The sequence below is a fragment of the Pseudophryne corroboree genome, chromosome 4, assembly GCF_028390025.1.
Source record: "Pseudophryne corroboree isolate aPseCor3 chromosome 4, aPseCor3.hap2, whole genome shotgun sequence".
Classification (NCBI taxonomy): domain Eukaryota; kingdom Metazoa; phylum Chordata; class Amphibia; order Anura; family Myobatrachidae; genus Pseudophryne; species Pseudophryne corroboree.
The window spans coordinates 872,502,311-872,527,107 of record NC_086447.1 but is presented as its reverse complement, the minus strand read 5'-3'; the positions used below and the strand labels follow the sequence as shown (position 1 = coordinate 872,527,107).

At 47.8% G+C, this 24,797-nt stretch overlaps 1 protein-coding gene across 4 annotated transcripts in view; it reads right to left on the bottom strand.

The window, feature by feature from the left end:
- Positions 1 to 24,797, bottom strand: part of SLC29A1 (solute carrier family 29 member 1 (Augustine blood group)) — a 151,415-nt gene that overhangs the window by 79,678 nt on the left and 46,940 nt on the right. For 2 of the 4 annotated variants that reach the window (XM_063918814.1, XM_063918813.1), the window contains exon 2: positions 2,518 to 2,585. In XM_063918814.1, coding sequence (XP_063774884.1) covers positions 2,518 to 2,540 — 23 coding nt within the window. In that variant the 5' untranslated portion in view covers positions 2,541 to 2,585. Of the gene's footprint in view, positions 1 to 2,517; positions 2,586 to 2,676; positions 2,759 to 15,235; positions 15,340 to 24,797 lie in introns of those variants that run through there. The other 2 variants (XM_063918812.1, XM_063918815.1) reach the window with 2 other exon arrangements.

The window sequence follows — 24,797 nt, the reverse complement described above, 5'->3', positions numbered from 1 at the left end:
GCCCAGGAACATAGTGCATCTGCCCCATACACACAGTGCCCCACATGCCCAGGAAAATACTGCATCTGCCCCATACACACAGTGTCCCACATGCCCAGGAACATACTGCATCTGCCCCATACACACAGTGCCCCACATGCCCAGGAACATAGTGCATCTGCCCCATACACACAGTGCCCCACATGCCCAGGAACATAGTGCATCTGCCCCATACACACAATGCCCCACATGCCCAGGAACATAGTGCATCTGCCCCATGCACACAGTGCCCCAGATGCCCAGGAACATACTGCATCTGCCCCATACACACAGTGCCCCACATGCCCAGTAACATAGTGCATCTGCCCCATACACACAGTGCCCCACATGCCCAGGAACATAGTGCATCTGCCCAATACACACAATGCCCCACATGCCCAGGAACATAGTGCATCTGCCCCATGCACACAGTGCCCCACATGCCCAGGAACATACTGCATCTGCCCCATACACACAGTGCCCCACATGCCCAGTAACATAGTGCATCTGCCCCATACACACAGTGCCCCACATGCCCAGGAACATACTGCATCTGCCCCATACACACAGTGCCCCACATGCCCAGTAACATAGTGCATCTGCCCCATACACACAGTGCCCCACATGCCCAGGAACATACTGCATCTGCCCCATGCACACAGTGCCTTACATGCCCAGGAACATACTGCTTCTGCCCCATACACACAGTGCCCAACATGCCCAGGAACATACTGCATCTGCCCCATACACACAGTGCCCCACATGCCCAGGAACATAGTGCATCTGCCCCATACACACAGTGCCCCACATGCCCAGGAAAATACTGCATCTGCCCCATACACACAGTGCCCCACATGCCCAGGAACATACTGCATCTGCCCCATGCACACAGTGTCCCACATGCCCAGGAACATACTGCATCTGCCCATACACACAGTGCCCCACATGCCCAGGAACATACTGCATCTGCCCCATACACACAGTGTCCCACATGCCCAGGAACATACTGCATCTGCCCATACACACAGTGCCCCACATGCCCAGGAACATACTGCATCTGCCCCATACACACAGTGTCCCACATGCCCAGGAACATACTGCATCTGCCCCATGCACACAGCGGCCCCTGCCCAGTCACATACCGCATCTGCCTCATATATATTGTGCTCAGCATCTGCCCCGTGCACATACTGCATCTGCCCCATGCTGCATCGGATGTGGTATGGCATTTCAACTGCATTCCACTGCATCTGCCTCATACAGCACCTCCACCCAGCCACATCCAGCATCTGCCTCATATACATTGTGCCCCCCACAGCATCTGCCCCATATACACAGTGCCCCACATGTCCAGCCACATGCATCCTCTGCCCCATATACACAATGGCCTCTGTCCAATCTCATACTGCATCTGCCTCATATATACAGTGCTTCCACCCAGCCGCATTCAGCCCCTGCCCAATGCCCACAGCGGCCTCTGCCCAGTCACATCCAGCATCTGCCTCATATACATTTTGCCCCCCACCTAGCCACACATACTATCTGCCCCATACATACATGCCCAGCCGCATTCAGCCCCTGCCCCATGCAGAGGCCCATGCCCAGTCACATATTGCATCTGCCCCATGCATTCAGTACCCATTGCCCAGCCACACTGCATCTGCTCCAGACACACAGTACCCACTGCATCTGCCCCATACACACAGTGCCCACTGCCCAACCATACACTGCATTTGCCCCAGACACACCGTACCCACTGCATTTGCCCCAGACACACAGTACCCACTGCATCTGTCGTATACACACAGTGCCCACTGCCCAGCCATACACTGCATTTGCCCCAGACACACAGTATCCACTGCATCTGCCCCATACACACAGTACCCACTGCATCAGACCTATACACACAGTGCCCACTGCATCAGACCTATACACACAGTGCCCACTTCCCTACACTGCATCTGCCCCATACACACAGTACCCACTGCATCTGCCTTATACACACAGTGCCCACTGCCCAGCCATACACTGCATCCGCCCCATACATGCAGTGCCCTATGCTCAGCCACATACTAGCTGCATCTTCCCCATACACACAGCGCCCCCCACCCAGCCATATACTGAATCTGCCTCATGCACACAGCGCCCCCCACCCAGCCACACACTACATCTGCCCCATGCACACGGAGCCCCCACCCAGCCACACACTGCTTCTGCCCCATACACAAAGCGCCACCCACCCAGCCACACACTGCTTCTGCCCCATACACAAAGCGCCAGCCACACACTGCATCTGCCCCATACACACAGCGCCACCCACTGCATCTGCCCCATACACACAGCACGCATGTGAAGACACACTGAACCTCTGCCCCATACACACAGTGAGGTGGAGGAGCAGCCACACAGACAATCTCATAAAACATTTGTCATATACACAACATGCCGCAGGCGATGGTCACACAGGGAACCAACAGATAAGTCATCACAGGCACTTACTTGTCCTGAGGTGGGTTAGTCATGGTCAGTCAGAGTGTTGCTCCTAATTCCAGCCAGGAATTAATATTCTGCCGAGGAAGAACAGGGAATTTGGTCAGGTCATTTTACACCCCAAACATTGTCACAAGCAGAGAATATTATGGACACATGAACACATACCTCCCAGCATGACCCTCTCCAGGAGGGACAGAATGCTCTGCTACTGGATTTCCTTCTTAATTTTTCATTGCCATCACCTGTGCTGAAACACCTTTCTTATCCATTAATCTGTTCACCACAGGTGCTGGCAATAATAAATGAAGAGAAAAGTCCAGAATCAGAGGATTGTGTCCCTCCTGGAGAGGGTCATGTTGGGAGGTATGTGAGCATCAGACTATCCGAGCACTGATGGGGATAACTCATTGCTGATCTAGGCAGCAGTGGGCCCCTTAGTCCTCAGGGGGCCCGGTGCAATGCACCTGCTGCATCAATGGTAGTTCTGCCTCTGCAGCTGGCCATACACTAAGATTATCTTTACAACCAGCCTTCTTGTTGGCTGGTTGGAACGAAAATGTGGTAATGGATGGGAACAAATGACAAACAATGAAAAACGGACGAGAATGGTTGTTCAGACAAATTGGCTAAATCGGAGGTTCCCAAACGCGGTCCTCAAGGCAACCCAACAGTCCAGTATTTAGGTCATACTTGGCTACCTGACCCTCTCCATGAGGGAGAAAATGCTCTGTTCCTGGACTTTCCTGGTAATGTATGATTGCCATCACCTGTGGTGAGCTAGTTAAATGATAAGAAAGGTGTTTCACCACAGGTGATGGCAATCATACATTACCAGGAAAGTCCAGGAACAGAGCATTTTCTCCCTCATGGAGAGGGTCAGGTAGGCAAGTATGATTTAGGTATATCAGTGGCTGAGCACAGATGGTTAAATCAAATTGACTGAGGTGCTAATTAAGTCACCTGTGGCCAAGCATGGATACATTTAAAAACCAGGACTGTTGGGGTGCCTGGAGGACCGCGATTGGGAACCTCTGGGCTAAATCCAGATGATTTAACCAATTTGCCTCAACTTTCATTTTTATTCATTACTGGCATTTGGGAGCAAATGCTCAACTGTCATTCACTCCCATTCATTACCCGATTTTCGTGTTTAGTCCGTTTTAGATTTTGGGTGTCCAAACTGAAATCTAAATTGCAATGTTATAATAAAGCTGTCCTACATTTGTGGGCTGCATACAAAAGCAGACAGTATTTACTCTGCATGAAAAAAACAATAAATGTATTTGCACCCCCTGCAGTGCAGCATGGTTTGTCCAGGTGCAGTTACCTGTCGTTTGTGCTTTGCTCCCAAGAGTCCATCCCTCTGAAGCCCCAGAGAGCAGATAATAGATACATATAATGAAACGCACTTTGCACCTTCTAGTCATTCTTCAAAATTTCTATGCACATACTGATGTAATAAAAATCATTTCCAATTTGGCTACAGTAGACTGCATTTTGGAAGAAGTAAAGAAGGAATGAGGCGGGGGGGGGGAATCCTTGTTGGAGCTTTATATCATGCTGTTGTTTTTATGTAGAACTTTTTTATAGTACTGTAAACTTGCAAAACTAGATGCAGACTGATATTATGGGATGGTCATCGAATATCAATCTATTAAACTCATCAATAATCTGTTCCAATATTTATCGCCGTAAGCAATACATCAAGTAAATTGATTATGCCATGATGAAATATTGCCCAGCCCGTAAACTGCATGTGCCCGAACTGCTTTGCGGAAATTCCAGTGCGCCATTACCCTTGACCTCAGCAGCTGCCCCCACTCCAACAATGAAAAAAAGAAAAGAAGAAAATAAATAATATTATTTCCACGATCATCATCCTTTTTTCGGTTGGCATTTGCTAATCCGTGTCGATACAGATTGGCAACACAGGACCTACAAATGTCCATCATTATTTCTAAAGCCTGTGGACGTAGACCTTGAAATGAACTTGGATGACTGTAGTTACTGCACGTCTGCAGGCTGTTAATAGATAACGCTGTGTGTGTCACCTTAAGAAGCAGCACAGGGCCTCCGTAAGTGATATTCTCCTTTATGGACATCTGTGCACAATTACTATGATAACAGCAGCAAGATACCAACCCAGAGTGGCACGCAGGCAATCCCTACACCGGCCTTCTGTCTGTCCGCAGCGGCGCTGGCACCTATTGTGTCGTGCCAGTTTCTATGATGTTGTGTAACAGGGAGGCGAATATCTGAAATCTGATGTCACAGTTGAACAAAGTCCACAGAATTCCCCATAAAATATGATAATAGCGGCACTGGGTTGACAGGAAATGTTTTGGTGGACGGAGTCCAGAGGAATCTCTGGGTGGAGTAAAATATGACGGGAGCGTAAAGTTATATAAAAATGATATGTCCAGGCCCCAAACAGACACCATCCTGTGTTTTCCAGGGCCATCTCCGCTAAACCGCCTCTCTGTCACCGCACAGGATTGCCCAACAAGTTTTCAAGACTCTGTCTGGACACAAGGAAATAATCGCTAGGCCTCATCCGACATTGGAAGTGCAGGCGTCTTAGAATAAGGCTCTTTGGCTCCTAGATGTGTAATGGCCTTTATACGGTCTATAGTAATTTGTGTATAAAATCTGTCAGCCTCAGGGGTAAATTTATTAAACCTCAGTTTGGAATTATTGGGCAATTTTCCATCAGCTTTACAAACCAACCATTTACTAAAGCCAAACTGACAGAAAACTGACCAAAAAAACGACTATAGAACATTTTAGAACATCGGATTAAATATAAATATTATAAACATAGAGGACTATCAAACCCACTTATTTACCAACGGTCATTTTAAAACTGACCAAAGGCCCCTATTTTCCTCAATGACACAATGTGGGGCCCCCCTGCCATAACATTATCCTTCCCCAAACTGGTCAGCCCAAGCCTGGAATTCCTCAGGAAGTTGAGACCTCCTCCAAAGAAAGGAGTCCCCCCTCCCGGGGGAACCCTCGAGAATGGGCTGAATGCCAGGGGTGATTCCCCATACTTACTGGCGCTAGGGGGTGCAAGGTTAAATGTGTTGAAAAAAAACAACAACCTTATTTACAGGTGGACTACAAGTACCAGCAAGCCTGCCCTAGCATGCCAGCAATTTTGGAACAACAACTGCCAGCATGCCTGGACAGTAAGGGTCTGCTTATTTAATAAAGGATTCAGAGGTGTATGCAGATGCAGCTGCTCCGGTCTCTATTGGCGGTCACCCATCTATTAATGCTGTAAATGCTGTACCATGCCCTTCCATGGTGCACAGCCATGCGTCTAACGATGTAAGGACCGAGATACCCATTATGAGCCTCTGTAGATGCTTTAATACCTACAGTGCATCCAGAAAGTATTCACAGCGCTTCACTTTTTCCAATTTTTTTTTATGTTACAGCCTTATTCCAAACTGGAATAAATTCATTTTCCCCTCAAAATTCTACACACAATACCCCATAGTGACAACTAGGAAAAAAGTTTTTTTGAGATTTTTGCAAATTTATTAAAAATAAAAAGCTAAGAAATCACATGTACACAAGTATTCACAGCCTTTGCCGTGAAACTCAAAATTGAGCTGAGGTTCATCCTGTTTCCACTGATCATCCTTGAGATGTTCCTACAGCTTAATTGGAGTCCACCTGTGGTAAATTCACTTGATTGGACATGATTTGAAAAGGCACACACCCGTCTATATAAAGGGCCCTACATATTAATAGATCCGCCGCCGAGCTGCCCGACGGCGGATACGGCCGACGGGCGACCCGGCGGTGGGGGGGAAGTGACGGGGGGAGTGAAGTTTCTTCACTCCCCCCGTCACCCGGCTCCACTGAAGTGCAGGCAAATATGGACAAGATCGTCCATATTGGCCTGCATGCACAGCCGACGGGGCACCAGCGATGAACGAGCGCGGGGCCGCGCATCGTTCATCGCTGGTGACTCCACACTCATTCATATCTTTGAGGAATATCGGCCAGTGTGTAGGGCCTATTAGGTCCTACACTTGACAGTGCATGTCTGAGCACAAACCAAGCATGAAGTCAAAGGAATTGATTGTAGACCTTCAAAACAGGATTATCTCGAGGCACAAATCTGGGGAAGGGTACAGAAAAATTAAGAATTTACTCACCGGTAATTCTATTTCTCGTAGTCCGTAGTGGATGCTGGGAACTCCGTAAGGACCATGGGGAATAGACGGCTCCGCAGGAGACTGGGCACATCTAAAGAAAGATTTAGGACTATCTGGTGTGCACTGGCTCCTCCCCCTATGACCCTCCTCCAAGCCTCAGTTAGGACACTGTGCCCGGAAGAGCTGACACAATAAGGAAGGATTTTGAATCCCGGGTAAGACTCATACCAGCCACACCAATCACACGTATAACTCGTGATAGGAACCCCGGTTAACAGTATGATAACAAAAGGAGCCTCTGAACAGATGGCTCGCAATAATAACCCGATTTGTGTAACAATAACTATTTACAAGTATTGCAGACAATCCGCACTTGGGATGGAAGCCCAGCTTCCACTACGGACTACGAGAAATAGAATTACCGGTGAGTAAATTCTTATTTTCTCTGACATCCTAGTGGATGCTGGGAACTCCGTAAGGACCATGGGGATTATACCAAAGCTCCCAAACGGGCGGGAGAGTGCGGACGACTCTGCAACACCGAATGAGAGAACTCCAGGTCCTCCTCAGCCAGGGTATCAAATTTGTAGAATTTTGCAAACGTGTTTGCCCCTGACCAAGTAGCAGCTCGGCAAAGTTGTAAAGCCGAGACCCCTCGGGCAGCCGCCCAAGATGAGCCCACCTTCCTTGTGGAATGGGCTTTTACAGATTTAGGCTGCGGTAGTCCTACCGCAGAATGCGCCAGCTGAATAGTGCTACAAATCCAGCGCGATAGTCTGCTTAGAAGCAGGAGCACCCAGTTTGTTGGGTGCATACAGGATAAACAGCGAGTCAGTTTTCCTGACTCCAGCCGTCCTGGAAACATAAATTTTCAGGGCCCTGACTACGTCCAGTAACTTGGAATCCTCCAAGTTCCCAGCAGCCGCAGGCACCACAATAGGCTGGCTCAAGTGAAACGCTGATACCACCTTCGGGAGAAACTGAGGACGAGTCCTCAATTCTGCCCTATCCATATGGAAAATCAGATAAGGGCTTTTATAGGACAAAGCTGCCAATTCTGACACATGCCTGGCCGAAGCCAGGGCCAACAGCATGACCACTTTCCACGTGAGATATTTCACATCCACAGTCTTAAGTGGTTCAAACCAATGTGATTTCAGGAACTCCAAAACCACATTGAGATCCCAAGGTGCCACTGGGGGCACAAAAGGAGGTTGAATATGCAGAACTCCCTTGACAAAAGTCTGAACTTCAGGCAGGGAAGCCAGTTCTTTCTGGAAGAAAATCGACAGGGCCGAAATCTGGACCTTAATGGACCCCAATTTGAGGCCCAACGTCACCCCTGCTAGTAGGAAATGCAGGAATCGCCCCAGTTGAAATTCCTCCGTTGGGGCCTTCCTGGCCTCACACCAAGCAACATATTTTCGCCAATGCGGTGATAATGTTTTTCGGTGACATCCTTCCTGACTTTGATCAGGGTAGGGATGACTTCCTCCGGAATGCCCTTTTTCTTCAGGATCCGGTGTTCAACCGCCATGCCGTCAAACGCAGCCGCGGTAAGTCTTGGAACAGACAGGGCCCCTGCTGCAGCAGGTCCTGTCTGAGCGGCAGAGGCCAAGGGTCCTCTGAAAGCATCTCTTGAAGTTCCGGGTACCAAGCTCTTCTTGGCCAATCCGGAACCACGAGTATAGTTTTCACTCCTCGCCTTCGTATTACCTTGGGAATGAGAGGCAGAGGAGGAAACACATAAACCGACTGGTACACCCACGGTGTTACTAGAGCGTCCACAGCGATCGCCTGAGGGTCCCTTGACCTGGCGCAATTCCACCTGTGGTCTTTCCCACCGGTTTACCAGTATTTGGAAGACTTCTGTATGAAGTCCCCATTCTCCCGGGTGGAGGACGTGCCTGCTGAGGAAGTCTGCTTCCCAGTTGTCCACTCCCGGAATGAACACTGCTGTCAGTGCTAACAATCCTTGTGGCTTCTGCCATTGCCCTCCTGCTTCTTGTGCCGCCCTGTCTGTTTACATGGGCGACCGCCGTGATGTTGTCTGATTGGATCAGTACCGGCTGGTTCTGAAGCAGGGGCCTTGCTTGGCTTAGGGCATTGTAAATGGCCCTTAGCTCCAGAATATTTATGTGAAGTGAAATCTCCTGATTTGACCACAGTCCTTGGAAATTTCTTCCCTGTGTGACTGCCCCCCAGCCCCGAAGGCTGGCATCCGTGGTCACCAGGACCCAGTCCTGTATTCCGAATCTGCGGCCCTCTAGTAGATGAGCCCTCTGCAGCCACCACAGCAGCGACACCCTGGTCCTTGCCGACAGGGTTATCCGCTGTTGCATCTGGAGATGGGACCCGGACCCTTTGTCCAACAGGTCCCACTGGAAAGTCCTTGCGTGGAACCTTCCGAATGGAATTGCTTCGTACGAAGCTACCATTTTTCCCAGGACTCGTGTGCATTGATGTACCGACACCTGTCCCGGTTTTAGGAGGTCTCTGACTAGAGATGACAACTCCTCGGCTTTTTCCACTGGAAGAAACACTTTTTTCTGGTCTGTGTCCAAAATCACTCCCAGGAACAGAAGACGTGTCGTCGGGACCAGCTGTGACTTTGGAATATTGAGAATCCAGCCGTGCTGTTGTAGCACTTCCCGAGAAAGTGCTACCCCCACTACCAACTGTTCCTTGGACCTCGCCTTTATCAGGAGATCGTCCAAGTACGGGATAATTAAAACTCCCTTCTTGCGAAGGAGTATCATCATTTCGGCCATTACCTTGGTAAAGACCTTCGGTGCCGTGGATAACCCAAACGGCAGCGTCTGGAACGGATAGTGACAGTCCTGTACCACAAATCTGAGGTACTCCTGGTGAGGGGGGTAAATGGGGACATGTAGGTACGCATCCTTGATGTCCAGGGAGACCATGTAATCCCCCTCGTCCAGGCTCGCAATAACCGCCCTGAGCGATTCCATCTTGAACTTGAACCTTTTGATATAAGTGTTCAAGGATTTTAAATTTAAGATGGGTCTCACCGAACCGTCCGGTTTCGGTACCACAAACCTTGTGGAATAGTAACCCTTTCCTTGCTGAAGGAGGGGTACCTTGACAATCACTTGCTGTGAATACAGTTTCTGGATAGCCACCAACACTGCCTCCCTGACAGAGGGAGTTGCTGGTAAGGCAGATTTTAGAAAACGGCGGGGGGGGGGGGGGGGGGGGGGGGGGGGACGTCTAGAATTCCATCCTGTACCCCTGAGATACTACTTGAAGGATCCAGGGATCCACCTGTGAGAGAGCCCACTGTGTGCTGAAATTTCTGAGACGGGCCCCCACCGTACCCGGGTCCGCCTGTGAAGCCCCAGCGTCATGCTGTGGACTTACCGGACGCGGGGGAGGACTTTTGCTCTTGGGAACTGGCTGTATGCTGCAGCTTTTTCCCTCTACCTTTGCCTCTCGGCAGAAAGGATGCGCCTCGAGCCCTCTTGTGTTTATGGGGCCGAAAGGACTGTACTTGATAATACGGTGCTTTCTTTTGCTGTGGGGTAGCCTGTGGCAAAATGTCGATTTCCCAGCCCGTAGCTGTGGAAACGAGGTCTGAAAGACCATCCCCAACAGTTCCACCCCTCAGCAAAATATTGTCCCTATCCAGGGTATCAATATTATCAGACAGGGAATCTGACCACGCAGCAGCAGCACTGCACATCCATGCTGATGCAATCGCTGGTCGCAATATAATGCCCGTGTGTGTATATATAGCTTTTAGGGTAGCTTCCTGCCTTCTATCAGCAGGATCCTTTAGGGCGGCCGTATCCGGAGACGGTAGTGCCACCTGTTTTGATAAACGTGTAAGCGCTTTATCTACCCTAGGGGATGTTTCCCAACGTGACCTATCCTCTGGCGGGAAAGGGTACGCTGCCAATAACCGTTTAGAAATTATCAATTTCTTATCGGGGGAAGTCCAGGCTTCCTCACACACCTCATTTAATTCCTCAGATGCAGGAAAAACTACTGGTAGTTTTTTCTCACCGAACATAATACCCTTTTTTGTGGTACCTGGGGTACTATCAGAAATGTGTAATACATTTTTCATTGCCTCAATCATGTAACGGGTGGACCTATTGGAGGGTACACTAGTCTCATCGTCATCGACACTGGAGTCGGTATCAGTGTCGACATTTGTGTCTGTCATCTGAGGTAGCGGGCGTTTTAAAGCCCCTGATGACATTTGAGACGCTGGAACAGTCACAAGCTGAGTAGCCGGCTGTCCTATGTCGTCAAACCTTTTATGTAAGGAGCTGACACTGTCACGTAATTCCTTCCATAAGTCCATCCACACAGGTGTCGACCCCTCAGGGGGTGACAACACATTTACAGGCATTTGCTCTGCCTCCACATCATTTTCCTCATCATACATGTCGATACAGCGGTACCGACACACAGCACACACACAGGGAATGCTCTGACAGAGGACAGGACCCCACAAAGCCCTTTGGGGAGACAGAGGGAGAGTATGCCAGCACACACCAGAGCGCTATATACCACAGGGATATCACCTATAAAGAGTGTTTTCCCCATATAGCTGCATATATATATTATACTGCGCCTAAATTTGTGCCCCCCCCCCTCTCTTTTTTACCCTTTCTGTAGTGCAGGACTGCAGGGGAGAGCCAGGGAGCGATCCTTCCAGCGAAGCTGTGAGGGAAAATGGCGCCAGTGTGCTGAGGGAGATGGCTCCGCCCCTTTTTCGGCGGGCTTTCTCCCGCTATTTTAATATTTCTGGCAGGGGTTAATATACACCTATATAGCCTCTGGGGCTATATATGGTGTCAGTTTGCCAGCCAAGGTGTTATTTATTGCTGCTCAGGGCGCCCCCCCCCCCCCAGCGCCCTGCACCCATCAGTGACCGAAGTGTGTGGTGTGCATGAGGAGCAATGGCGCACAGCTGCAGTGCTGTGCGCTACCTTGGAGAAGACAGAAGTCTTCAGCCGCCGATTTTCCGGACCTTCTTGCTTCTGGCTCTGTAAGGGGGACGGCGGCGCGGCTCCGGGAACGGACGACGAGGTCGGGTCCTGTGTGCGATCCCTCTGGAGCTAATGGTATCCAGTAGCCTAAGAAGCCCAAGCTACCACCACTTAGGTAGGTTCGCTTCTTCTCCCCTTAGTCCCTCGGTGCAGTGAGCCTGTTGCCAGCAGGTCTCACTGTAAAATAAAAAACCTAAATTATACTTTCTTTCTAGGAGCTCGGGAGAGCCCCTAGTGTGCATCCAGCTCAGCCGGGCACAGAAATCTAACTGAGGCTTGGAGGAGGGTCATAGGGGGAGGAGCCAGTGCACACCAGATAGTCCTAAATCTTTCTTTAGATGTGCCCAGTCTCCTGCGGAGCCGTCTATTCCCCATGGTCCTTACGGAGTTCCCAGCATCCACTAGGACGTCAGAGAAATATGTGCTGCTTTGAAGGTCCGAATGAGCACAGTAGCCTCCATCATCTGTAAATGGAAGAAGTTTGGAATCACCAGGACTCTTCCTAGAGCTGGCTGGCCATCTAAACTGAGCGATCGGGGGAGAAGGGCCCTAGTCAGGGAGGTGACCAAGAACCCGATGGTCACTCAGTCAGAGCTACAGCATTCCTCTGTGGAAAGTGGAGAACCTTCCAGAAGGAGAACCATCTCTGCAGCAATCCACCAATCAGGCCTGTATGGTAGAGTGGCCAGACGGAAACCACTCCTTAGTAAAAAGCACATGGCAGCCCACCTGGAGTTTGCCAAAATGCACCTGAAGGACTCTCAGACCATGAGAAACAAAATTCTCTGTTCTGATGAGACAAAAATTTAACTATCTTGCGTGAATGCCAGGCGTCATGTTTGGAGGAAACCAGGCACCACTCATCACGAATGCAGCAATGTACAGAGACATCCTGGATGAAAATCTGCCCCAGAGCGCTCTTGACCTCAGACTGGGGCGACGGTTCATCTTTCAGCAGAACAACGACCCTAAGCACACAGCCAAGTTATCAAAGGAGTGGCTTCAGGATAACTCTGTGAATGTCCTTGAGTGGCCCAGCCAGAGTCCAGACTTGAATCCAATTGAAAATCTCTGGAGAGATCTGAAAATGGCTGTGCACCGACGCTTCCCTTCCACCCTGATGGAGCTTGAGAGGTGCTGTAAAGAGGAATAGGCGAAACTGGCCAAAGATAGGTGTGCCAAGCTTGTGGAATCATATTCAAAAAGACTTGAGGCTGTACATGGTGCCAAAGGTGCATCAACAAAGTATTGAACAAAGGCTGTGAATACTTATGTACATGTGGTTTCTTAGTTTTTTTATTTTTAATAAATCTGCAAAAATTCAAAAACACTTTTTTCACGTTGTCATTATAGGGTATTGTGTGTAGAATTTTGTTGGGAAAAAATTAATTTGTTCCAGTTTGGAATAAGGCTGTAACATAACAAAATGTGGAAAAAGTAAAGCGCTGTGAATAATTTCCAGATGCAGGCAGCGATACAGGTAAGAGTGGCTCCTTGTTACAGGCAGCGACACAGGTTAAAGGGGCCCCATGTTACAGGGAGCGATTAAGAGGGGCCTTTGTTGCAGGCAGCAATACAGGTAAGAGTGGCCCCTTGTTACAGGCAGCGACACAGGTTAAAGGGGCCCCATGTTACAGGCAGCGACACAGGTTAAAGGGGCCCCTTGTTACAGGCAGCGATACAGGTAAGAGTGGCCCCTTGTTACAGGCAGCAACACAGTTTAGAGGGGCCCCATGTTGCAGGCAGCGATACAGGTTAAAAGGGCCCCATGTTACAGGTAGCGATACATGTTAGAGGGGCCCCTTGTTACAGGCAGCGTTACAGGTTAGAATGGCCCCTTGTTACAGGTAGCGATACAGGTAAGAGGGGCCCCTTGTTACAGGTAGCGATACAGGTAAGAGTGGCCCCTTGTTACAGGCAGCGATACAGGTTAGAGGGGCCCCTTGTTACAGGCAGCGATACAGGTAAGAGGGGCCCCTTGTTACAGGCAGCGATACAGGTTAGAGGGGCCCCATGTTACAGGCAGCGATACAGGATAGAGGGGCCCCTTGTTACAGGCAGCGATACAGGTTAGAGGGGCCCCATGTTACAGGTAGCGATACAGGTAAGAGGGGCCCCTTGTTACAGGCAGCGATGCAGGTTAGAGGGGCCCCTTGTTACAGGCAGCGATACAGGTTAGAGGGGCCCCTTGTTACAGGCAGCGATACAGGTTAGAGGGGCCCCTTGTTACAGGTAGCGATAGAGGTTAGAGGGGCCCCTTGTTACAGGCAGCGATACAAGTTAGAGGGGCCCCTTGTTACAAGTAGCGATACAGGTTAGAGGGGCCCCTTGTTACAGGCAGCGATACAGGTTAGAGGGGCCCCTTGTTACAGGCAGTGATACAGGTTAGAGGGGCCCCTTGTTACAAGTAGCGATACAGGTTAGAGGGGCCCCTTGTTACAGGCAGCGATACAGGTTAGAGGGGCCCCTTGTTACAGGCAGCGATACAGGTTAGAGGGGCCCCTTGTTACAGGCAGCGATACAGGTTAGAGGGGCCCCTTGTTACAAGTAGCGATACAGGTTAGAGGGGCCCCATGTTACAAGTAGCGATACAGGTATGAGGGGCCCCTTGTTACAGGCAGCGATACAGGTTAGAGGGGCCCCTTGTTACAGGCAGCGATACAGGTTAGAGGGGCCCCTTGTTACAGGTAGCGATACAGGTTAGAGGGGCCCCTTGTTACAGGTAGCGATACAAGTTAGAGGGGCCCCATGTTACAGGCAGCGATAAAGGTTAGAGGGGCCCCATGTTACAAGTAGCGATACAGGTTAGAGGGGCCCCATGTTACAGGCAGCGATACAGGTTAGAGGGGCCCCATGTTACAAGTAGCGATACAGGTTAGAGGGGCCCCTTGTTACAGGTAGCGATACAGGTTAGAGGGGCCCCATGTTACAAGTAGCGATACAGGTTAGAGGGGCCCCTTGTTACAAGTAGCGATACAGGTTAGAGGGGCCCCATGTTACAAGTAGCGATACAGGTTAGAGGGGCCCCTTGTTACAGGTAGCGATACAGGTTAGAGGGGCCCCTTGTTACAGGCAGCGATACAGGTTAGAGGGGCCCCTTGTTACAGGTAGCGATACAGGTTAGAGGGGCCCCTTGTTACAGGCAGCGATACAGGTAAGAGGGGCCCCATGTTACAAGTAGCGATACAGGTAAGAGGGGCCCCTTGTTACAGGCAGCGATACAGTTTAGAGGGGCCCCATGTTACAAGTAGCGATACAGTTTAGAGGGGCCCCATGTTACAAGTAGCGATACAGTTTAGAGGGGCCCCATGTTACAGGTAGCGATACAGGTTAGAGGGGCCCCTTGTTACAAGTAGCGATACAGGTTAGAGGGGCCCCATGTTACAGGCAGCGATACAGGTTAGAGGGGCCCCATGTTACAGGCAGCGATACAGGTTAGAGGGGCCCCATGTTACAGAAAACCATGTGGAGCAATTCCTGTCTGCATTGGGCCACATACATACACCAATGTCATCTTCGGACAGAACTTACCAATGTGTGTGGTTATTTCCCATTATGACTGTAAATATTGTGCCGGATTTCTTCTTCCCTAGTCTGGGTCAGTAGACGGGATCATTCCTGTCCGTGTTACAGACCTAGAGCATAAATAGATCTGTCTCCTGGGACATGTGACCACAGTGTGGGGCATCACTTACAGCACAGAATGCTCTATAAATACCACTACGTGCCAGGCTGGGGTTAAAACTACTCCTGGCTGCTAAAACTGGAGAACATAAGATGCAAATATAGCGTATGTCACAATGAATGAGTTATCATTTCCAGGTAACTTCCATTATATGTAGCCGGCGTCGTAATGCCTGTCAGCAATGTCAAAGATTTTGGGGTCTATTTAGTAAACTTTGGAGAGAGATAAAGTGGACGGAGATAAAGTACCAGCCAATCAGATCCTAACCGCTATGTTACAGACTGTGGACCCGATTCAGTAAGGATTGCAGATTCTGCCAAGTAGCGGAATTTGCAATCCTTTTGATTGCATGCTGGGGACGAGCATGCTATCACTGGTGTATAATGGCGAGTGCGTTGTGCAGCGCTTACTAGTATCTGGGGAAGCGGAGGACACTGTGCAGCGTTTACTAGGGTCTGGGGAAGCGGAATACCGGTGTATAATGGTGAGTGCACGGTGCAGCTATTACTAGTGTCTGGGGAAGTGGAATACTGCTCTATAAACAGTGAGTGCACTGTGCAGCGCTTACTAGTGTCTGGGGAGGCGGAATACCTGTGTATAACAGTGAGTGCACTGTGCAGTGATTACCAGTGTCTGCTGAAGCGGAATACCTGTGTATAACAGTGAGTGCACTGTGCAGTGATTACCAGTGTCTGCTGAAGCGTAATACCTGTGTGTAACAGTGAGTGCACTGTGCAGTGATTACCAGTGTCTGCTGAAGCAGAGTACCTGTGTATAACAGTGAGTGCACTGTGCAGGGATTACTAGTGTCTGGAGAAGTGGATGGTGAGTGCACTGTGCAGTGATCACCAGTGTCTGCTGAAGCAGAATACCTGTGTATAACAGTGAGTGCACTGTGCAGTGATTACCAGTGTCTGCTGAAGCAGAGTACCTGTGTATAACAGTGAGTGCACTGTGCAGGGATTACTAGTGTCTGGAGAAGTGGATGGTGAGTGCACTGTGCAGTGATCACCAGTGTCTGCTGAAGCAGAATACCTGTGTATAACAGTGAGTGCACTGTGCAGTGATTACCAGTGTCTGCTGAAGCGGAATACCTGTGTGTAACAGTGAGTGCACTGTGCAGTGATTACCAGTGTCTGCTGAAGCAGAATACCTGTGTATAACAGTGAGTGCACTGTGCAGTGATTACCAGTGTCTGCTGAAGCAGAATACCTGTGTGTAACAGTGAGTGCACTGTGCAGTGATTACCAGTGTCTGCTGAAGCGGAATACCTGCGTATAACAGTGAGTGCACTGTGCAGTGATTACAATAGCAACTTTCACTGAGTTTATTCCTCTATATAACATTCTAGCCCTGTAGGACCTCAGATAATTGCTCACATTCCCACAGACTTTCCCAGCTCATCATATCCTGTGCATACTTCTAAGCCCTCAGGGGCTGCTTCCAGACGTTTGTGATTGGTCAGTTTGCTAAAATAATGAGGGTGCGGCGGGCAGGGCAGAAATGTGAGTTGTGCGACCGCTGTTCACAAGTAGTAATTATACCCCATTGTGATGTCTAATATGGTGCATTCCAGGCTTATGTAACCGTTGCTACTGTCGTCTCCCCAATATGTTACTGTTTTGTATAATGTTTCAACACACCACAATCTGTTCTAGCCTCCAACATATTATTTTATTTCCACGCTATCCATTCCTGGAGCTTGGGGTAGGGTTGCTATAATATTCCTTTGATTAGGAACACATGAATTAAGTGGCTGATTAAAAGCAGGTGAAATGCAGGACTGACGTCAGCCAGCCACAGTATCTGTATAACCCCTGATTATAGGGATATTGGGGGTTCAAATCTGCATTTCTGCGCATGCGGATGGCCCGGAATGCGCACGCGCGATGTACGGGTACAAAGCCCGTTGTAGTTGTGCACAGGTTCTAGCGAAGTTTTCAGTCGCACTGACGGCCGCAAGAAGATTGACAGGAAGGGGCATTTCTGGGTGTCAACTGACCGTTTTCAGGGAGTGTTTGCAAAAACGCAGGCGTGTCTGAAAAAACGCAGACCAGTGGTGAAGTTGCCCATGGCAACCAATCAGCATCTCCCTTACATTTTATAGAATGTACTTGACAAAGGCTTCTTTCAAAGCTGATTGGTTGCTTCTCTACTGGACCTTTTCTCCACTCTTTTCACTGCTTCATGAATAGACCCCATAGTCCTGCAATGTGCGACCTACACGTAAGGATGCGGCCGCAGTGTGATTATCAACAGCAGGCGTTCGCAGGGTGGCAATGAGGCTTTGTGTGTGTGTGTGGGGGGGGGGGCGAGCAGGGGCGTACCATAACTAATTTTGGGGCAGCTGCCTGATGTCACACACAGCCGCTCCGATTAAAAAAAATGCTGGCCGACCGTCAACCTTAGTTTGATGTGTCCTCATTTTAATTGCGGACGTATCAGGAGGTGACCCTTCACACATGCTAGGCGTCAGGGACGGACTGGGGAGTCCAGCCGGTCCTGGCCTTCGGTGCGTGCGCCCATATAAAGGGCGCGCGGACACTGCAAATGGGGGCGTGTCACAAGTCAGGGGACGTGGACTCGCAGCAAGTCCCCATATTGCTCTCTGTGGACCAGACCGGCACATTGGCCCTTCTGGCATTTGCCAGAAGTGCCAGATGGCCAGTCCGGCCCTGCTAGGCGGCCTTGCCCTGTGTTGGGCGGACCCCAGCATGTGAGGAGATGGATACAGATCTGGTTGCGTATGCAGTGATCTGCATCCATTTCTGAATCAGGTTCAGTGTCCAGTACTCCATCTTTGTTCTTCTTTATATAAGGGAGTGCCTTGAACAGTTATCTGTAAAAGTCACTGTGGCCCCCTGGTGGGGGTAATTTCACACGCCCATACAGGTCACTGTATATGAGATCGAGTGGTCTTGAGGCTCTGCTCTTACTTTAAGAATTGTCACGTCCCTGGGTACCATGTCAAAATGCTGTGATTCGCGAGTTCACGTTAGGGCCAAAAGACGCGATTTTGCGCTCTCCATATGGAGCCACAAGTACCCAGTATAATCTCCTCATCCTGCTCACTACACTAGGAGGTGGACGGGATGTGGAAGGTTTAGCCATTCTTCTGTGGGTGGGGGGAAACTACCCCCCAAAAAAATCACACTTTGCCTGGGCTCCATAGCAGCTGCATTCCATGTACCTATGGTAGCTACGCCCTTCCCTGTGGTATATCTTGGTTGAACATCAGTTTCAGTTGAATACATAACTTCCACCATTTTCTAGACCACAGGTTCTCAAACTCGGTCCTCAGGACCCCACACAGTGCATGTTTTGCTGGTCTCCTCACAGAATCGCAAGTGAAATAATTAGCTCCACCTGTGGACCTTTTAAAACGTGTCAGTGAGTAATTAATACACCTGTGCACCTGCTGGGTTACCTGCAAAACATGCACTGTGTGGGGTCCCGAGGACCGAGTTTGAGAACCACTGTTCTAGACCAAAATGCTCTGGGACCTTTGTAAATAACTTAGCCACTACAACTGCAGCATTAAGGGAAAATTCAATTACAACAATTGATCACTAAGTGGTGAAATAGAGATAAGCCAGTATATTACAGCTTGTTTAAACTGGATCATTCATGCGGGTTCTTTAATGCAACCTACAGTATGTGCCATTTGCAGTAGTTTTATGTCTTACGTGAAGTAGCTGGTCATCTTCAACTATTTAACTTAAAGGGCTCAATTAAAATCACCCCCAGGGCTCTGAGCCGTGGGCGACGGCACCACTCAACAAACCTCTAGTTACATCCCTGTAATATGGGTATTTACGCTTATTTAGTATTGACGTTGCAATTATGGCATTGGTTTTGTTATCTTTTATTTACACAGTGCCACAAGGGTTCCAGAGCTCTGTATATGGGGAATATAACATGCCACAAGAACTACATAAGTACTATACAAACTTTTACAGACAAGTTCATGAATTACAAACTGTAAGACTGTAAATTATGTTGAGGAAAACACAAGGGTGCCGTACACACACACACACAATATACAGACACAGGTGAGATAGAAAGGACACACACATGTGGTAGGCAGACACACACACACACACACACACACACACACAAGACAGACACACTGGTGAGACAGACAGGACACTCACACAAGACACAGACAGACACACAGGACACACACATGGGGCAGGCAGACACACACACACACACACACACACACAAGACATAGACACACAGGTGAGACAGACAGGTCACAAACATGGGGCACACACAAGACAGACACACAGACACACACACACACACATGGGGAAGACACACACACAAGACACACAGGTGAGAGAGACAGACAGGACACACACATTGGGCAGACACACACACACACACACACACACACACATGAGATAGACAGACAGACACACACACACATGGGGCAGACACACACACACACACACACACACACACACATGAGATAGACAGACAGACAGACACACACACACATGGGGCAGACACACACACAAGACACAGACAGACACACAGGTGAGACAGAGAGACAGGACACACACATGGGGCAGACAGGGGGAACACATATGGTCACCCTAGTTCAGGTCTAAGGCACCAATATGGAAATACAGCAATGAGGAAGGGAGTGAATAATTTTATGCTACTAGTCAGGAAAAACAATGTGATATATGTGTGCTTGTCAGTACCACATGCACCCTTTGACCACTTCCACATGTCAGTTATTATGCCAGTTGCTTTGGGTCTACTCTAAATACATCTCTCGAGTCTCATGGTTTCCTTTGCTGGACCTCTTTTTCCTCGGTCAGTACAAAAAAAAAAATAAACCTGGATTTCAACCAATTTTTTATTTTTTTTTCATTTTGGAACTCTGGAAGGGAGATTTATCTGTGCGTGAGACAGGTCCTGATATGTGCAATAGGAGGTTGGATGGGGGGGATCCGTACCTAGGCTAGGACATGTTCCTACAATCTGACTTTTCGAATGTCATATATTTACTCTAACCCTCTTATCCTGGCAAGCAGACGGCAATGCCAAGTGACGGCATCCGCAAAACACTTCACTGAATATAAAATGGGCACACATGAAACCTGTCCAAGCACGTGACACTGAGTATCCTACAATATCCTGCGTTCCCTGTGCCCGAGGCCTGATATACAGGGGCTGGCATCACAATCCCACACACTCTCTGTGCCCTCTGTCCGGCACTCACATGTACTGTACAATGTATTCAGCAGCTGCTATGCAGACTGGATGATTTCAGAGATTTCTGTACAGGCCCAGAATGTCCTGGCTCTAGTTATTAGCACACAGGTCATCTGCTCCTTGCAGATGACCTGTACGATGCATGGACCTAATACTACAGAGCATGTTTTCTGATGATGCCGGCAGCCGCACCGCAAAACGCACAAACATCTTGCTGTATTAATTACCATTATTGCTCATTATTTGTGCATCTAATAAAAAATAAATTTGGAGTACAATCCTATGGACAGGGTCGGACTGGCCCAGAGGGGAATAGGGGAAACCACCGGTGGGCCCCACTGCCTGTGGGCCCTCCTCCTTGTGATGTTAGTGTATTAGAATGCTTAATATTTGTAGACACTCCCTTACTAACATGTGTAAGCCTGAATCTTCAGTGATGGTCCCTAGGACCAGGGGGATGCTGGGAAGTGGGTGGTCCAGTGTGAAGTGTGTCTGGAGTTGGTGATGGAATAAACAGCACAGCAGTGAACTCACATGTCTCTGTATCCTTATGACTGCATTTACAAGCATATGAACAAAACATGGTGTCAGAAGAAGTTTAACTTGGACTGCTAGTGCTCTCAGAGTGTGAAAGAATCCTGCAGAAGTCTGTAAGGCTGTGATACTCTGTGTCTGCAAAGCCTGCCGTGTGCTCCTATCTTCAAACAGTGAGTAACCATGGATAAACTAGCTCCTCCAACAGGCATGCTGATGTCTGGTAACTTGTCTGAAAACTGGAAAAGATTTAAGCAAAGGTTTAATATATATCTTGCTGCATGTGGAGATGATACAGAGGCTGACAAAACTAAGGCATCCATTTTCCTCCATGTGATAGGAGAGGATGTGCTGGACATTTATAATAGTTTTCAGTTTGATGAGGGGCAGAATATGGTGCTATCTTCTATAATGCAAAAGTTTGAAGATTACTTTGTGCCAAGGAAAAATGTAACATATGAAAGATATAAGTTTTTCACATGTGATCAGAAGTCTGTAGATGGATTTGAGCAGTATGTTACAGAGCTGCAATCACTCAGTAAAACCTGTGAGTTTGGTGATTTAAAGGATTTACTGATTAGAGATCGTATTGTCTGTGGAATACCTGATAATGGACTCAGAGAGAGATTGCTGAGAGAGCAAGACCTAACACTAGAAAAGGCAGTGACTATGTGCAGATCTGCCGAAATAACTAGATTTCAAGCCAAAACGTTACACAAGGAAGTTAATGTACATGTAGTGCAGAAAACAGAGCCAAGCAAACCTCCATTCTCAAGAATGAAGCAGTCTAAGCCAGTCTAATAAGGAAATGTGTAGTAGATGTGGAAATGCTCACATTCCTAAAATGTGCCCTGCTTATGGTAAAACATGCATGAAATGTGATAGACTTAATCACTTTGCCAAATGCTGTAAACTGAAAAGAGAAACAACCAATGTGCATGCTGTTAAACAAACTGAGGAATTCTTTGTGTATTGCATTGAACATTGCAGTGCAGATAAGAATGGATTGTCCCTTTAACTGTGAATGAGATTGTCATTCCCTTTAAGCTTGATACTGGCGCGCAGGTGAATTTAATATCGTTTCAAGACTATAAGACTTTTAGAGTAAAACCTAAAATTCATCCAGCCAAAGTGAAAGTTACAGGGTACACTGGGGAGGAAATTCCTGTGAAAGGTACATGCTTAGTGACACTGAAATATAAGGGACAACAGTTTAAAACATCTCTACTGATTGTGGATAAAAAAGTGCAACCGATTCTAGGATTAAGTTCCTGTGAGAAACTAAGCTTGCTAAAGAAAGTTTTTATGGTGACATCACAAGTAGAAGATGACTGCAAATCGATGTTTACAGAATACAGAGACTTGTTTGAAGGTCTAGGTTGTTTGCCTGGAGAGCATAAAATAAATATAGACACGCAAGTTTCTTCAGTGATACACCCCTGTAGAAAAGTGCCATTTGCGCTGAGAGAAAAACTGAAACAAGAGTTAAATCGCATGGAAGCCTTGGTTGTGATACAGAAAGTTGATGAGCCTACTGAATGGGTAAGCTCCTTAGTAATTGTTGAAAAGAAAAATGGACAACTCAGAATATGTCTAGACCCCAGAGATTTAAACAAAGCTATTAAAACGAGAACATTTCAAACAACCAACCAGAGATGAAATCATGTCGCAATTTGCGGGAGCAAAATGGTTCAGTAAATTGGACGCATCTTCAGGATTCTGGCAAATGAAGCTAGATGAGGCCAGCTCAAAGCTTTGTACATTTAATACACCAGAAGGTCGATACAGATTTCTTCGACTACCATATGGAATATTGTCTGCTCCAGAAGTATATCACAAAAAGATACACATGATTTTTGAACATATTCCAGGTGTTGAAACAATGATGGATGACATTATTGTCTGGGGATCTACAAAGGAAGAACATGATTCTAGATTGAGACAAGTAATGGAACTTGTCAAGAAAGTGAATCTAAAGCTAAACAAGGACAAATGTGAATTTGGCGTGAATACACTTACCTTTATGGGAGACGTGGTCTCGGATCAAGGTGTAAAACCAGACCTAAGGAAAATATCAGCCATAGTGAACATGGAACGTCCTAACAACAAAGACGACGTCAGAAGATTCCTAGGAATGATTACTTACTTAGGAAAGTTTATTTCTCAACTCTCTGAACGAACAGCCTCTCTTAGATGGTTGTTGGACAAAGATAACGAGTGGATGTGGTCACATGAACAAGAAGTAAGTTGACAAAACTTGAAACAGATCATTACAGAGCAACCAGTGCTAAAATTATTTGATCCTGCGAAAAGAATAAGAATTTCAGCAGATGCTTCGCAATTTGGCCTAGGCTCAGTGCTGTTACAAGAACATAAGGATACATGGCAACCAGTAATCTATGCATCAAGAGCACTGACAAGTGCTGAAACAAGGTATGCTCAGATAGAAAAAGAAATTCTAGCGATCACATATGCATGTGAGCGATTTCATCAGTTTGTGTATGGTCAAACATTTACAGTGGAAACTGACCACAAGCCATTGGTAGCTATCATGACTAAATCATTACATGACTGTCCCATGAGAATTCAACGAATGCTTATCAGACTACAGAAATATGATGTACACTTGCTGTACTGTCCCGGCAAATACATGTACATTGCTGATACACTTTCTCGTGCTATGGACAAAAGTGAAGTTTCCAAAAGTCTGATGGATGAAGAGATAGAAGCCTATGTTAATTTGATCGTAGCTTCTCTACCAGTGTCTCTTGCAAGACAAGAACAGATTAGGAAAGAAACTGAGACAGATGACACAATGAAAGTGTTGAAAGATATCATTCTGAAAGGTTGGCCAGCAGAAAAACATGCGTGCCCGCTGTCTATTCATGATTACTGGATGTACCGCAGTGACCTTACAGTTGTCGATGGTATTATTTACAAAGGCAATAGGTTTGTCATACCTGCACGACTAAGACAAACTATGCTGTGCAAGATACATGAAGGCCACTTAGGAGAAGAAAAATGTAAGCGGAGAGCGCGTGAAGTTATGTATTGGCCAAGAATGAACCAAGACATAGCACAGACTACAGCTACATGTGAATTATGTCTTACGCATAGACCGAAACAATAAGTCGAGCCACTGAGTCCTCACGCAGTGCCAGAGAGACCGTACCAGAAAGCTGGCGCAGATTTGTTTGATTGTAATGGGAAAACATACATTGTTGTGACTGATTATTACTCTAACTACCCTAAGGTGAAGACACTACATATAACTACTAGTAAAGCCGTAATCAATTGCATGAAGTCAATCTTTGCAAGGCATGGTGTTCCTATGGAAGTGTTCACTGACAATGGTCCTCAGTTTTCCAGTGCTGAATTTAGACAATTTGCTGATGAGTGGGAATTTGCTCATACTACGTCAAGTCCCCACTATCCACGCTCAAATGGGTTGGTGGAAAGTTCAGTAAAAACTGTAAAGAGTCTCATGAAAAAAGCTCAAGAAGGTAAAGAAGATTTCTACAAAAGTCTTTTAATCTACCGCAGTACACCTTTACAGAATGGACTTTCTCCTGCACAAATGCTGATGGGAAGGAGGATTAGAGCAAATCTCCCGATACATGATGAACTGCTTAATACACATAACTC